The following is a 16,360-nucleotide window of genomic DNA, read 5'->3' on the forward strand; positions in this document are numbered from 1 at the left end:
TCTTCCCTCTGTCTTTCTCCCTGTCTCCATCCTTCTGGGAGGGACCCCAGGAGTGTCCCCCCTTCCAGGAAGAGAGTTAGGTGGTTGACTGTACAGACAGCTGCTGCCATTGCCATGAGGCCCGATAACGTGTCCTCGCCTCTGTCTCAGGATGGCATTCGAGGACTTCCAGGCCCATTTTGACAAAGTGGAGATCTGCAACCTCACACCTGATGCCTTGGAAGACAATGCCCTCCACAAATGGGAGGTGACCGTCCACCAAGGAAGCTGGGTTCGTGGCTCCACAGCTGGTGGCTGCCGCAACTTCCTGGGTAGGTGGCCTCTCCGTCATTCCGTCTCCTGTTCCCATATCCAGTCTATCTGGGGACATGGAAGGGGCATGCTGTAGAGTGGGACAGCTCAGAGGCTGACAGCCGAGTCTTAGGCAGGAAGCTGGCCAGAGACACCCAGGGAAATGCCCTGTTGTGAGGTTCAGGGGACACAGCCACAAGTCACACCAGGTTAGTGGGGGGAAAGGATCTACTGCCCCACAGAGAAGTGGGGGCAGGCATCAGAGCCTTAAAGGGCTGTGTGGGTAATGGTTGAGGAGGTGGAGGAAGCAGAAGAGTCTGGGTACTGCTGAGGGTAAAGAAAGTAGGGCAAGAGGGCCAACGGAAACAGAGAGGAAAGAGACCACCTCTCCAGGACTGGAAGCAAGCAGCGGGGGTGCAGTAGAGAGTGTATGTGTCCTTCTGAGTGTGGGTCTTGTCATTTTGGTCTTTGTGTTAGTGTTATGAGTGCTCACATGTATGAGCCCAGGAGTTGGGTTTTTATTTTGATTTTGTAATTTTTTTTTCTGTGTGCTCATGTGAGTTGAGAGACAAAAGACAACCTTGACTGTGACCCCTCAAAGTCACCGCCTTGTTTTTAAGGCAGAGTCTCTCACTGGCCAGAAGCTCATCAAGGAGACTAGGCTGGCTGGTCAGTGAGCGCCAGGAATCTGCCTGGTTCCACATCCCCAGCTCTAACTGTGTGCGCTATACCCACCTTGTGTTTTCACTTATCACATTTATTTAGTGTGTGTATACATACACGTGTGCATGTGTGTGCAAACATGCATATGCTTTCCATGGTGCACCAGTGGAGGCTGGGGGACAGCTTCTGGGAGTGGGCCTTCTCCTTCTGTCTTGTGGGTTTTAGGTCATCAGCTTTGACAGAAAATGCCTTTATCCACTGAGCCGTCCTGCTGAACATTTTGTTTACTGTTTATTTTGTTTTCATTTTTTGGTGGTTCTGGGAAATCGTACTCACATGCCCACACAGCAAGCATCTTGTCATCTGAGCTATGATTTTCCATTTTTAAGGGAGGGATAGTAATCCACTCCCTTTCAAATGCAGACACCTTCTGGACCAACCCACAGATAAAGCTGTCCCTGACCGAGAGGGATGAGGGCCGGGAGGGCTGCACTTTCTTAGCTGCCTTGATGCAGAAAGACCGCAGGAAGCTCAAGAGGTTTGGTGCCAACATGCTGACCATCGGCTACGCCATTTACCAGGTAGGGACCAGCTGCTCTCAGTGTCCCTGCGAGGACTGTGAGTTCCCTGTTGCTTCTGAACTCTGGGCCACAATAAACAGCCAGTTCTGCAGCCGAGTTGAGTATGGAGACCAGAGTCATGTCTCCCTGATGACCTCTGCTTTCCTTTGCAGTGCCCAGACACAGACCAGGACCAGGATGGACACCTGAGTAGGGACTTTTTCAGGTACCACGCCTCCCTGGCCCGAAGCAAGACATTCATCAACTTAAGAGAAGTGTCGGGTCGCTTCCAGCTGCCCCCGGGAGACTATGTCCTCATCCCCAGCACCTTTGAGCCACACCAGGAGGCTGACTTCTGCCTGAGAATCTTCTCTGAGAAGAGAGCAGTTACTCGGTGAGGAGTGGGAGCTGCAGAGCCCACAACTCTTGATGCACTCCCTGTGAGTGGGGGAGCCAAGGCAGCAGGAGCCTGAAGCAGTTCACATCGCCTGTGCAGTCAAGAAACAAGAGAGATGAATGCCGCTGCTCAGGAGGCTTTGTCCTTTCTGTGCAATTCAGGACCCAAGCCCAGAGGAATAGTGCTGAGCAGGCCAAGCGGCTGGTCTCTGACAATCCCCGTCTCCTCTGGAGGCAGAGCTTATGATTTTTAGAGGAGCCCTGTTCTGAAGATCACCCCAAGAGCCCTTTTGGGGTGCATCTGAAAAGCTGGTGCTGTCATAGTCTCTAGGTTTCATGTGCTCAGGATGGCAGGCTGCCCTTGGGATCATGTCAGTCTCCTCTCCGGCACTCTGGGCGGGGTTGAAAGGCTGGGGATGGGGTCTTGGTGCAGGGAGGGGTTGCCAACCCCATGAGACACAAGTAACACTGAACAAGAGGGCTCTGACAGGCCAGAACCCTTCCATAGCTCTGGTCCCATGAGATGCATGCCCGCAACTAAGATGCTGTGCTTTCTGCCACTGCAGGGACCTGGATGAGAACGTAGACATTGATCTTCCTGAGGTGAGTCCTCCGGTGTGGCTGGGGAGGGAGGAGTTCAGCTGAAGGTTCTAGAACTCTTCTTTGAAACCACAGTAGCTGGCTGCCTGCAGCGAGGTAAGAGAGGTAAGCGCCCTGACTGATTCTAACTCAGAGGTCAGGGCTTTTGTTTCTCATCCCTCAGAACCTGTAGGACTAGGCAGGGGCCAGGCAGGTGCTTGGGATAAAGTCCTCTCAGGTACCATCTTTCTTTGAGCTTCCCCTTCTCCTGAGAGGCCTCTGCTAATTGTTAAAGAAGTGAAGTGACTTCAAATTTACTTTATTTAAGAAGATAGCTGAGATGGGGCGCACTTGTGATTCCAGCACTTATGAGATGGGGGCGAGAGGCTCAGGACTTCAAGGCCAGTCTTGGCTACTGGGTAAAGTTAAGACCTGCCTGGGATATATAAGGCTCCACCTCAAAACATACACACAAAAAAAGAAAGATAAAGAAGGAAGGAAGGAAGGAAAGAAGGAAGGAAAGAAAAAGAAGGAGGGGGAGGGAAGAATAGAAGGAAGAGGGAGGGAGGATAGAAAGAAGGAAGATCAGATGGAGGGAGGGAGGGAGGGAGGGAGGGAGGGAGAGAAGGAGAGGGGAAGAAGAGAAGAAAAGAAAAGAAAAGAAAAGAAAGAAAAGAAAAGAAAAATGAGGTCGGTTGAGTTGGAGAACACAGGACTCACTGTGGGGGCTGTGAGATCTCTGAACTATGCTTAAGACCTTTCTGTCCATGTGCACATGTCTGTGTCATATATGTGTGTCATAAAAGTAGAAGGGGGGCTAACCAAAAGGAGGAAGGGATCTAGCAGGGAGAGCAGGGGAGGCTAATGGAGGAATTAATAAGGTCAAAGTACATAATATACTTGAATCAACATGTCATTGTGAAATCCAAAGCTGCATAATAAATATTGGCTATGTGAGGGGTGAGGGAAGACTCCAAAGTGTTCTGAAACGGTCCGCATATCCACAGGCTGCAGAACCTGCTTTGGGGAAAGCCTGCTGCTCTGTGCTGCCCCCTAGGACTGCAGTTTATTTATTTATTATTTTCTAAACATACATGGGCAGCCAGTATATGGCGGTTCTGTTGAACTTGTCCGTATGGGTTTCATGATCTAAGTTGATGAGGACAACTGACCAGGTCTCTTCCTCAAGAGGACACCAGATCTCATTACAGATGGCTGTGAGCCATCATGTGGTTGCTGGGACTTGAACTCAGGACCTTTGGGCCAAAATCTACAGCAGAGCAAAACACCTAAACTGCACTGAGCCATCTGCCTGCTCTGGGTGCTGGTGACAGACTTGGAAGGTGACTATCAAGAGAGATATTAGATCTGTCCAGACACCCTTAGCCTTCTCATTCATGTTAAGGGAGACTTAGGGAGTACAGATCTCCCACTCTGGACAACTGCAGTGAGTTCACTCAAGCTAAGCTTCATGTTCTTGATGAAACCAAGTTGTTCATCTAGCTTTGAGAGATCAGGAGATGCCGGATGAACCCGCAGGGCAGCTCTGGCCACGTGACTGAAAAGGCCCTCTTCTCTAGCCCCATGTGAAACTCTCTGGAGCAGCTTGATGCTGGCCAGCATGTTCTGTGCTGGGCACTTCCCGTTCTTTCCTTTTGTTGTGAGGGGATTGAACTAAGGACCTCCCACGTGCTAGGGAAGAGCTCCGCTGGCTTTTCCTTCAGGGCCAGCCTAGCGTCCAGTGTGGGGCTCCTCTTTTCTGCTATTAGTGTGGGAAAGCACGTGTCTGGCTTCTCTTCTGTGAGTTCCTCTCTGACCTTTACACAACCTCACTTGGCTCTTGCAGCCCCCAAAGCCAACTCCACGGGAGGAGGAAACAGAGGAGGAGCGGCAGTTCCGGGCCCTGTTCCAGCGAATTGCTGGTGAGGTAGGATACAACCGTCTTGGTCCCCTCTACACTCTGACCCTGGCTAAGGGCCTGCTCTGGGTTCCCAGCAGAGGACTGTGATCATGAGCTTGTCAACAGCATTTCCCCGAGCCCTTCTGGGCTTGTTACAAAATAAAGCCAGCTCGGTCCCTGGGGTTGCTGACAGTGTCAATAAATCACCTCTGTTGACCAGCGATAGGTTAGGGATGGGAAGAAGGTTAGGGTTAGGGCTAGGGCCCATTGCTTGTCCTTGGTCTTCTGCCTCATTCTCATCTCTGCTCAGCTTCCTTTTGGGGAGCCCTAGCAGTTCTTAGGAATGAGATGAAACCTTACCTAGCTCCGGGCCTCATGCCGCTGCTGGTAACTGCCTCCTTAGAGACCATAATAGGAAAAGCCTGACGGACGACGGATTAGCTCCTCAGACACTAGTGACTGTATTACCTTGCTCCTTTCTCCTGCCTGGGGCTCCTGGATTGAAAGGGCCAGCCTGGGGGCATGATCTTACACTCAGAGGACCATATCAGCTGGTTGCTTCTCAGATACTTAGAAAGTGGGGCAGGGGACTCGGGTGGAGAAACGGGGCCATATGCAGCCACCCCTCTCCAGATCCAGGCACGATAGGGGTGAGGGGGGCAAATGATCTCCAGAGGATTTTAGAGGTGATGGGCTGGTCCCACCCACATCACCATAGCTGTGAGTCCTTGAGCAGGTGCATGTGGCAGGGACCGAAGTCCCCGAGGGAACGGTGCCTGCAGCATTTGGATGGAAGTGGGGAACCAGTGCAGGAACATTCACTCAGCCTTAATTCGCAACAACCAATAAAAGCCCCTTGAGAGTGAAGTTCCACTGCTCAGGTCCTGTCCTGCTCCACATGCAACTGGGAGGCTGGGTGTGTGGCCCCATGCCTGTTTCCCCTGGCCGGAGGAGCCGTGTTCTGCAATATACTTTCTTACCAGTGCTGAACACCCCAAAGACCCACTCACCGGGCCAGGAAGCTTCAGTGGCAGAGCCGACTGGCATATGTTAAAATGATGTCAACAGTGACTATATACACTTGGGTTAGTTCAGCACCTGAGCGTCTTGAGGAGCTACCAGACCTCCAAGGGCATAAAAACCACATAGGTAGCTGGATGTGGTGACTTGTGCCTGTCATGTAAGCACAAGAGAAGCTGAATAGGAAGATTTCCAGGCTAGACGGGCTACCTTGTCTCAAAAAAACTAAACAGGATCTGGTAAGATAGTTCAGCAAGTATAAGTACTTGCCATTAAAGCCTGTTGATCAGCATTGGATCCCTAGATCCCAGGTAAAGGTGGCAGGAGAGAGCCAGCCCTCCATACATGTGCAGCTATCTCTCTCTCTCTGTCTCTCTCTGTCTCTCTCTGTCTCTCTCTGTCTCTGTCTCTCTTTCTCTCATGTGTGCGTGTGTGTGTGCACACGTGCACACACACACACACACACACACACACACACACTACAACACAATCTACTTTGAAGTGTCTGGACCACCTAGAACTGCAGGCTTCCTTCTGTGTCTCCGGTAACACCAGCTTCTGTTTTGTAGATGGTGGAGGTAGTTGCTCTCTTCAACTGACAATTCCAAAATTGACCCCCTAGAGATTTTATATTAACCAGTGATCTGTGTCCTAGGTCTCCTGCCTTGACTAGCAGGTGAGACTCCCATACATGAAGTGTTTCCAGTTCTCTGTGTACTCCTGTGAGAAGGTACAAGGACCTTCTCGGGGAACCTTGCATCCTCTGGGGAATGAGCAGCATGCCTTTCCCTTCCCTGAGTTTCTCCAGGCTGCTGTCTCTCCCGGGGCGGATGGCCCTCCCCTGAGAAAGCACTAGGCTGCAGCTACCTTGGAGGTGAACTCAGCTCCCAGCAGTGTCCTCAGGGCCTTTCCAAGGAGCCAGGTCCAATTTAGGATTGATAAGGATCATGAAGAACAATTGTCTCTACTCCACAGGACATGGAGGTGTCTGCTGAGGAGCTTGAGTATGTTTTAAATGCTGTTCTGCAAAAGAGTAAGTGTCATTCCCACAGGGGACAGGGGCTCTCTGGAGAGGAAGAATGGCCTCACTAGCTGGGCTCACCCCGGCCCTGCTCCTTAGAGCCTCAGATCTGCTCGCAGTGGCTGGCCTGTATGCAGACTGTAGAAACTGTTCTCTTTGCTGATTTCCCAACTGCAGAAGTGATGCAGGCATGGTAGAGTGTTCTGCAGCCTTTCTACGGAAAAGTTAGTGGTAAAGATAAAATCCATCGCACATCTTGACCCCAAGTAACCACTGTCACTGTGTGTGTGCACTGTGAATGTGTGTGCATTTGTGTCTGTGTGCCTTGTCTGTGCTGGGCATGTGTGCATGTGTGTTATCTGTGTTGTATGTCCACTTGTGTGTATATGTATGTGTGTATATGTGTCTATGTTTGCACATGTGTGTAAGCAGTCTATTCCAGGACATTTTTGCCACAGCAGTCACTTCCTATTCCATCCTCCCCCAGCTCTGGTAAACTCTCAGCTATCTTCTGTCTTAGACCTGACATTCTGGGCATTTCATACAAAAGAATCATGCAATTTGTGGTTGTTACTAGATTCTTACACATGGAATACTGGTGCGTGTGTGTGTATGTGTCGGTGTGTCTGTGTACGTGTGTGTGTGTCTGTGTATGCGTGTGTGTGGTGTGTTCACATGTACAGATGTGCAGAGCCAGAGAACAACCTCAGATATGGCTCCTCCTGTCTTGTTTGTTTGGACAGAGTCTGTCATTGCCCTGGGCTCACCAAGTAAACTAGTCTGGCCAGCCAGGGAACCCCCAGTATGCCACCTCCCCAGTGCTGGGATTACAGATTCATGCCAGTGCTTCTGATTTTTTTTGTTTTTTGTGTGGGTTCTGGAGAATTGAACTTAGAACTTCATGCTTATAAGGCAATAACTCCACTGCCTGAACACTCTCCCTAGCCCTTGTTTTTATTTTTTGGGACAGGGTCTGGCTAAATGCCTAGACTGGCCTCAAATTTGCATTCCTCCAGCCCAGGATCTTGAATGCTGGGATTAAAGACACCTTGTATACCCAACTACCTCTACCAGCTGTGTATGAATATCAAATTTCTTCAGCACTTTTGGGGATTTATTTTTTGTTTATTTGATTGTTTTTGTTTAAAACCAGATCTCTCTTGGGCCGTGACTGACCTGGAACTTGCTGTGATTCCCCTGCCTCTGCCTCCCTAGTGTGGGGATTATAGGCATACAATACCGCATTCAGCTCCTCTGCTATTTTAAATCCTGCCCTTTGAAGGTGTGTGAGCTGGTCATTAAAGAACCCTTGGGGAACAGCGGGCTATTGTGTGGTTGCCCTTAACTCACGTTACTGTTCCTCGCTAGCCATTTTTATAACTTCTAAATACCCTTTGCAGTTATAGACAGGATGCTGATTGGGCTGGAGGGATGGCCCAGTGGTTAGGAGCTGTCTTTGCAGAGGACCAAAGCTGGGTTTCCAGCACGAGAGTTAGGCTGCTCATAATCTCTTGTAACTCGAACTCCGGGGCACCTCATGCCCTCTTCTGGCCTCCACAGGCACCGGTGCGTACACATGCGCAGACAAACCCACATACACACATCTTTAATAAACAGGCAGATGGTAAAAATCTTAGGATCCCTCGTGCTAAAGTATATGCGTAAGAACAGTCCCATCTTTAAGGCTTTCTGCACAGATTGCCAGCCTTTCTTCCAGAAGTCCAGTTCCTGCTCTCAGCATCCTTAGACAGTGTTCACATGATGGTCCCAGAGAGCCTCATCTAAATACACCATGGACTCTCAGAAGAATAGGGGATAAATTTGTCTTGTCAGGGTCATTGATTGCATAGCTTCCCATGTGATTACAGAAACAGCCCTCAAGTTCAAGAAGCTGAGCCTGCTGTCCTGCAGAAATATCATCTCTCTGATGGACGTATCCTTTCCATGGACAGATACCCTTGAGCAGGGGTGTCCTAGGTGATCACTCTCCTGGGATCCCCCTGAGCAGGGGTGTCCTAGGTGCTCACTGTCCTGCGGCAGGCACCGCAGCTCTAGAAATAGAGGGCTCTTCCAACCTAACTAGGGTTTGGTCAAAATCAAAAGGGTCAGCACCACGCAGTGGAAAGAAGGTTTCTGAGGGGATCTGGGGTCTCCCCCAAGGGGATAATGGGCCTGCTTTCCTGTATTATAAATAGTCGGGTGATCCCCATCTTATCTGCCATTCCCGCTCTTCAGAGCTTCCTGTATCCATCACTAAGTCACTCCCCCAGAGCCCCAACTCTGTTACCATATAACCCTGGCCTCCTCCTGTGAGCCCAGAGCCAGGCTACCATGAGGATCCTAAGTTGAAGGACCCTTAACCCACGTGGCCAGACCAGTGGCAATGGGAAGCTAGAGTTTGAAGAGTTCCGGGTGTTTTGGGACAAGCTGAAGCACTGGATGGTATGTGGTCTGGTCCAGATCCCCAGCAGATCCCCTAGGCTACAGGTTGAGCAGTGTTGGGAGGGCATCCTGTTCTTGGCAGAGGTGCAAGGGTGCTTCTGCTCGAAAGAAAAGGAGGCTGAGAATAGAGCCTGCCCTGTGAGACCTGCGTTGAAGACGAGAGGGCCCAAGTGGGTGGGGGTGGCACACACCTTTAATCCCAGCACTCAGGAGGCAGAGGTGGGCAGATCTCTCCAAGTTTGAGGCCAGCCTGGTCTACAAAATGAGTTCCAGGACAGCCAGGGCTACTCAGAGAAACCCTGTCTCCAAAAAATAAATAACTAAAAATAACGATAACAAAAAGGAGGAGGAAAGAAAGAAAAGTAAAAAGGGGTCCACAGGCTGGGGGGTCTGCTAAATTGATAATGTGTTTGCTTGGCATGCATGAAACCCTGGGTGTGATCCATAGCAAGAAGCTGGGCATTTTGCTGCACATCTATAATCCCAGCACTTAGGCAGCAGAGACACAAAGATCAGAAGTTTAAGTTCATCGTCTGCTACATAGAGATTTGGAGGCTAGCCTGGGCTAGATGAGACTCTGTCAAAGCAAAAGAGAAAGAAGGAAAGAAAGAAAGAAAGAAAGAAAGAAAGAAAGAAAGAAAGAAAGAAAGAAAGAAAGAAAGAGAGAGAGAGAAAGGGAGGAAGGACCGAAGGAAGAAAGAAAGAAAGGGAGGGAGAGAGGAGGGAGGAGGGGGAAGGTTCTGGTCCAACCTTGCCTAGAAGGCAGCTGTCATTCCGTGGCAGCTACCAGCTGTCACTGGTCCCTGGACTCTGACTTCTCAATGCTCCACTCCCTGGCCCAGAACCTGTTTCTCCGGTTCGATGTGGACAAGTCTGGCACCATGTCTTCCTATGAACTGCGGACCGCACTGAAGGCTGCAGGTAAAGAAACTGCAGTCAGAGGCGTGTTCTAGCTGGTTTTTCACCTGTTGTTTTAAGTGGGGAAAGAACCCGAGAGAGGATGGCTGGGGCAGTCAATTGGACATGTGACAGGAACAGGAAAGGGGGCTGGGTGGAATGGGGGAGGGGCAATGAGGAAAGGGGGAGGGGAGAAAACATGGGGAAAAGAATCAACAAGGAAAGAACAGGGCTGTCTGTGATTGGCCAGCCTTGCTGTGTGCTAAACAGGCATTTACAGCCGCAACACAGGGTGACCCCTCGGGTCCTCTGTGAAGAACAGAATGTGTCATACGCGAGAGAGTGCGACCCCATTTCCTGAGCAGAACAGACTGAGCAGGGAACTATGGGATTTCACCACGTCTTTGTCATCCTAAGTTGATATGGGGGAGAGCAGCCTATCTTGCTCCTCTGTGCCTATGGATGTAGACGCCAGGGTTTAGGAACGACAGGGCTGAGCATGGGGTGTGTGCCGCAGAGACCGTGCTCTGAGCCCGACCAGCCTCCACCTCTGGTGGAAGGGGGAGCATAAGTGAGAAGACCCCCGTGGACTTCGAAATGCTCCTATGCGCATGCGGACAGGCACACACCCGGAGTTACAGCAGGGAACGAATTCCACTCCCCGAAAACATGCGTTAAGAAGCAGAGCAATGAAGTCAGACCCAGATGGAATTCCAACTCATCCAGACTATCTGATGAATGAGAAAAACGAAGGCCAGAGAAGGGGAGCCATGTCCTGTGGTCGCGAGGGCATCTCCAGGGCCGCGCTGGCCTCCAGTGTGCATGGCACCTCTCTCTAGTATGATGTGAGGAGTGAGTCCCTACACAACATCCCTCCTTGAGGGTGGTATCCCCCTCAGGAGATAGCTACAACACCCTGGATCTTAAGGGTCTTGAGAGTACCAGTGGACTGGGGCGATGGTTCAGCCGTCAAGGCACTAACCACACTACACAAGGCCCGGGTTCCGCCCGTACTCTCACACAGGAACATCCACATGAACACACACACACAAACTCACTTCTGTGACTCTGGAGACCCCAAAGCTGTGGGTTCACTATGGGACTCGGTCATCGCAGGTCCTGGGTCTCCTGTCCCTCTGCAGGCTTTCAGCTAAGTGGCCATCTCCTGCAGCTGATCATCCTCAGGTACACAGACGAGAGCCTCCAGCTGGGCTTTGATGACTACCTCAACTGCCTAGTGCGGCTGGAGAACGCAAGCCGTGAGTGTGCGGGGGAGGGGTAGTGAAGAGTGTGCAGGGGAGTAGTGAGTGTGCAAGGGACCATGAGTGTGCGGGGGAGCCTTGAGTGTGCAGGGGACCATGAGTGTGCAAGGGATCCAAAAGTGGACAGGGGAGCTGAGAGTGTCCTTGGACTCCTGGGGGCATGGAGTGCCCAGCTCCGGGTCTCCAGCCCTCATCTATGGGTATATAAGAAAGAACCCGGGAACTGGGTGGTGGTGGCGCACGCCTTTAATCCCAGCACTTGGGAGGCAGAGGCAGGTGGATCTTTGTGAATTCGAGACCAGCCTGGTCTACAAGAGTTAGTTCCAGGATAGGCTCCAAAGCTACAGAGAAACTCTGTCTCGAAAAAAAAAAAAGAAAAGAAAGAAAGAAAGAAAGAAAGAACGAACGAACGAACCCGGGGAAAATATGGTAGATCTAGGACACAGAGGCACCGTGGGGTCTGTGGAGATAACTGTGCCCTGTCTTCAGCTGAGAGATGGAATAGGAGTGGCTGCAGGAGACCATGTCTTGTGGCTGTCATCCGTCACACACCTACAGGTTGCGAAGGGCTGGAAGCGGGCAGGTCTCATACCACTCACTGAGGAAAGGCCCCATTTCAGATCGAGTCCCCCCACCTGCTGCTGTCCCTCCGAAAGCCTAGACACAGACTCGATCATTTTACCAGAGAGTGGGAAGGCCTGTGTATACGTACTCTAAAGAGGTGGTTCATTGTCATACTCTCCCCCTACAAATAGCCCTGAGAGTGGCCAGTGTGTCCAGGGCGGCTCAGCCATCCTCGGTCCCTTCTGCTGCAAACAAACAGAAAGCCAATCCTTGTGGCTTTATAATCACTATGCATTTTACACCCCTGGAAAAAATCTTAGCTAATCTTCACCATTATGGATTGCCCAGTCCATAGTGAAGTGTCCAGGGTAGTGAAAGAACGTCACCATTGCTTGGTAGACTCGGCATCCAAACAGGTCCATACTGCATCTGTGGAGTCTCCCTTCTCTCCTTGCTGCTCTGGGACAGCCCTCCTCCTCCTCCTCCTTGTTAATCACCGTTTGGCTGTATATCTTCTGGAATGGGAGCCTGGCTTCCAGAGAAGACAGTCATTTCTCAGGTCTCTTGGGCCAGGACTTGAAGCCTGTTGAAGCCTCTTGGACGGTCTCCACCTTGCCAGGCAGGGAATTTGATCTCCATTAGAGGGCGCAGCTACCCACAGACTTTCCAGTGGTCCAGGAACCCTTAAACCTGCCCAGCCAGGGTCTTGTCTCCATCCAATGTGACACTCCCTCCCTTCCACCAGGGGTGTTCCAGGCTCTCAGGATAAAGAACAAAGACATCATCCATCTCAACATAAACGAGGTACGGCCAAGCGGACCCCAGCTAGGGCCCGGCAGAGTACGAACACTCTGTAATCCTTATCCCAATCCCCTGGCAGGGTTAGCACTCACACTGGGCGATTACAGTGTAGAGGCTGGTGTTTCCGTTCGCTTGGCAGTCGGTAGGATCCGTGCTGCAATCCTTTGAGCTGTGGGTGTCTTTGTTGCGCTCGTGCCTGCTCGTGCTTTGCCCACGGAAGCACGTGTGGAGGAAACAGAACATTCCATGCAAATGTGAGCAAGCCTGGTAGGAAGAAGGGAACCGCTTCCGGCTGCTTCTGTAGCGGTCCACTTTCCCACAAAGAGCCTGAGCTGTCTGCCTGCTTCTCTTTCCCTCAGCTCCACTGTGGTAGAGGGTCACCTTTATCTGAAAGAGGGAGGGTCACCAAAAAGCAAGCTGCCCTGCCCAAGATGTCTCTGGGAGGCTGCCCCCTTCAACAGGGAGAAAATATTGTCATCTCTCTGTCCTGAAAGTTCATTTAGCCTTTAAAAAAGGATTCACCTGGCTGGGGAGATAACTGTGTGCGAAGTGCCTGCTGTACAAACATGAGGACCTGAGTTGGAGCGCCCCCATAATCATGTAAAAAGTTGCCTTTGGTGGCGCGTTCTGTAATCCAAGCACTGGGGCCTGAGGCAGGTGGATCTCTGGAGCTCATTGGTCAGTATGGGCAACTAGTGAGCTCCAAGTTCAATGAGAGACCCTGTCTCAAAATATAAGGTAGGAAGGAGAATGCCTGATATCAACCTCTGGTCTGTAGGCATGATTACATACATAAAATAATTATATATTTTAATTTATATAAATCAAAACACACCTGCCAAATTTGTTTTAATTTAAATATTTAAAAAATGATTTCATGTTGAGTCAGAAGTCCAAATTTGTAGGGAAAATGATCAGCAGAGGACATGTGACATAAACTGAGGCCACTCCCGTGCTAGACGGACGTGGAAGGGTAAGCCCTCGTCTCTCTCTCTCTCTCCAGTTCATCGCCGTGACCATGAACATCTGAGATTGCACCGGGACGCCGTCTGTCCCTCCAATACTCACCTAGACCATGAGAGTAAGGATGTTTATTGGAAGGCCATTGTCCCCACTGCTCTCTCCCTGCCTCACACTACCCCCTCCCCTTTCCACGGTGATCTAGAAGAATCTAAAGGAATTGGCTGTGTTTTCTGATTCTGATATTTTCTGTAAAATCATTTCTTCACAAGAACCAATGGTGCCACTGTGCCTGTTAGGTTCTCCTCCTTCCCTGCCCCCACTGCTGACTGGTCATTCAATGTTCCAGTGCCTGAGTCCTGGCTTCAGCATGCTCCAGCCATGCTACTAAGACACACACACACACACACACACACACACACACACAATGTTTTCCTTTTTTTTTCATTAAGTGAGAGATTAGTGAAGATGTTTATCTCAGGTGGAAGAAATAGAGCCTGCTGATGCTAAGAATTTGAAATATTATGGAGCAACCTGGAAATTATTCTGATAGTACTATAGGTGACTATTGGCACTACTGTAGTGTGTGTGTTGTATGTGTGTGTGTATGTGTGTGCCTGTGTGTTGTATGTTTGTGTGTGTGTGCCTGTGTGTGTTGTATGTTTGTGTGTGTATTGTGTGCCTGTGTGTGTTGTATGTTTGTGTGTGTGCCTGTGTGTGTTGTATGTTTGTGTGTGTGCCTGTGTGTTGTATGTTTGTGTGTGTATGTGTGTGCCTGTGTGTGTTGTATGTTTGTGTGTGTGCCTGTGTGTGTTGTATGTTTGTGTGTGTGTGCCTGTGTGTGTTGTATGTTTGTGTGTGTATGTGTGTCTGTGTGTGTGTTGTATGTTTGTGTGTGTATGTGTGTCTGTGTGTGTGTTGTATGTTTGTGTGTGTATGTGTGTACCTGTGTGTGTTGTATGTTTGTGTGTGTATTGTGTGCCTGTGTGTTGAATGTTGTGTGTATGTGTGTGCCTGTGTGTGTTGTATGTTGTGTGTATGTGTGTACCTGTGTGTGTTGTATGTTTGTGTGTGTATTGTGTGCCTGTGTGTGTTGTATGTTGTGTGTATTGTGTGCCTGTGTGTGTTGTATGTTGTGTGTATTGTGTGCCTGTGTGTGTTGTATGTTTGTGTGTGTATTGTGTGCCTGTGTGTGTTGTATGTTTGTGTGTGTCTGTGTGTACCTGTGTGTGTGTTGTGTGTACCTGTGTGTGTGTTGCTCGTGCATAGAGATTGGAGGATAACATCAAGTGTCCATTCCTCAAACACTATTTGCCTTGTTTTTAAAATAATTTTATTTATTCTATTTTAAATTCCATGCACACACGTATATCTATGTGTAGGTACGCATGCGTGCAGCTGCCCTCAGGAGCCAGAAGATCCTCTCAAGCTGAAGTCGCAGGCGGTTGGGAGCTGGGCGGCAGGGGTGCTAGAGACCTGGGTCCCCTGCAAGAGCAGCACAGGCTCTTGCCTGCCAAGCCCTCTCTTCAGCCATCCCACCCTGGGTTTTGGCTTGTTTCGGGTTGTGTTTGGTTTTTGTTTGTGAGGCAGGGTCTTTCATCTGAAACCCACCAGACGGGATAGGCTGGCTGGCCAGTGAGTCCTAGGGATCTCTCTGTTTCACACCACCAACTTTGCCTTTTTAAAAGGAGGCTTCTGAGGATTAAACGTAGATGCTCTGGCTTGAGAGGCAAGCACTTTACATGCTAAGCTGTCTCCCTGCCTTTTCATTCTAACTTTTAAGAGCATTTGTTATTTACTTACTAAATGAGATGTATATGTATAACAATGTGCAGGTGAGTGCAGGTGCCTGAGCGGTCCAGAAGAGGGTGCTGGATTCCCTGCAGCTGGAATGGATTATAGGCATCTGGGAACTGCCTGAGTTGCATACTGGGAACTGCACTCTTTTAAAGACAAAGTCTCACCTATGCAGCTCTGGCTGGTCTCAAACTCAGAGATCCACCTGCCTCTGCCTCCGCAGTGCTGAAATTAAAGCCCCCAGACCTGGCCAGCCCTTTTAATTGTTCTTAACCCATGAGCCATCTTTCCAGCCATCACTACCTAAACATTTTTTTTCTCTCCATTTGGAGAAATGACTCGGTGGTTAAAAGCAAGAACTGCTCATGTCAAAGGCTGAAGTCGAAGTCTCCACGCTCACAAGGGGGCTTCACAGTCACCCGCCATCAATGTCTGCTCCTCAGAGTGGTTTCTAGGCTTGACCCCGTCACAGCCCTGTCGTCAGACCAAAAGAACACACACACGAGGCATAGAAACTGTCTCTAAAGGTCCTTAGACTTTTTTCCTCTGGGCTCTGCCTGGCGCAATATATAGAACCAACCCCTGGTATTTGAAATTTGAAGTTGGCTCCAAACTCCCCCAAATCCTATCCCCTTAGAGCCTTGTGGTCCACTGAGAGGCCAGGGCTTGAGAAAAACAGGGCATGTGACTTGGGCAATAGCACCAAGTTTACTGGTGCCAGCCCAATTCTGGGCCCTGGATCTTTGGTGAGAACAAGGCGCCATTCTACCGAGAGCCAAGAGTGCCTGCCAACTGCCAGGGTGAAGGCTACCCACCACCACAGCTGTGAATCGGTAGTAGGCTGTGCTGGCTACCAGTGTGACATGGGCATGTTCCCAGCCCTCAAGCTTTTCAGAAGGGAGAAAGAGAAGGAGAGGAGAGAGCTCAAAAGACTTTCAAGGCACCTGAAGTGCATTGGAACACTCCTGGGGACAAAGCCAGGTTCATTGTCTGCAGGGGAAGCTTTGTTCCTTCCAATGAGAGGGAACATCCAGAGAGGCACTGGAGCCTCTGGGAGCAAATACAAGATAGCATAACAGAAGCAGCTTTGAATTCAGTGCTTCTGTGCTCTCTGAGACCTCAGCCATGCCACTCTGAAGTCCTCAAGCACCAAGGCTTGAAGGCCAAGCCAGGGGGGTGTCTCCTAGTCTAACCGAGTGATGGAGAC

The 16,360-nt window shown here is 50.2% G+C and overlaps 1 protein-coding gene across 2 annotated transcripts in view; it reads left to right on the forward strand.

Moving 5' to 3' along the window:
* Positions 1–13,697, forward strand: part of Capn9 (calpain 9) — a 30,791-nt gene extending 17,094 nt beyond the window's left edge. For both annotated transcript variants that reach the window (XM_075977974.1, XM_075977975.1), the window contains 12 exons: positions 151–311; positions 1,378–1,535; positions 1,688–1,908; positions 2,477–2,513; positions 4,336–4,416; positions 6,385–6,442; positions 8,299–8,363; positions 8,804–8,872; positions 9,715–9,793; positions 10,912–11,028; positions 12,341–12,399; positions 13,400–13,697. In XM_075977974.1, the coding sequence (XP_075834089.1) occupies positions 151–311; positions 1,378–1,535; positions 1,688–1,908; positions 2,477–2,513; positions 4,336–4,416; positions 6,385–6,442; positions 8,299–8,363; positions 8,804–8,872; positions 9,715–9,793; positions 10,912–11,028; positions 12,341–12,399; positions 13,400–13,426 (1,132 nt within the window). In that variant the 3' untranslated portion in view covers positions 13,427–13,697. The remainder of the gene's footprint in view (positions 1–150; positions 312–1,377; positions 1,536–1,687; positions 1,909–2,476; positions 2,514–4,335; positions 4,417–6,384; positions 6,443–8,298; positions 8,364–8,803; positions 8,873–9,714; positions 9,794–10,911; positions 11,029–12,340; positions 12,400–13,399) is intronic.
* Positions 13,698–16,360: the final 2,663 nt, after the last annotated feature.

Source organism: Microtus pennsylvanicus, chromosome 6 (genome assembly GCF_037038515.1).
Source record: "Microtus pennsylvanicus isolate mMicPen1 chromosome 6, mMicPen1.hap1, whole genome shotgun sequence".
NCBI lineage: Eukaryota > Metazoa > Chordata > Mammalia > Rodentia > Cricetidae > Microtus > Microtus pennsylvanicus.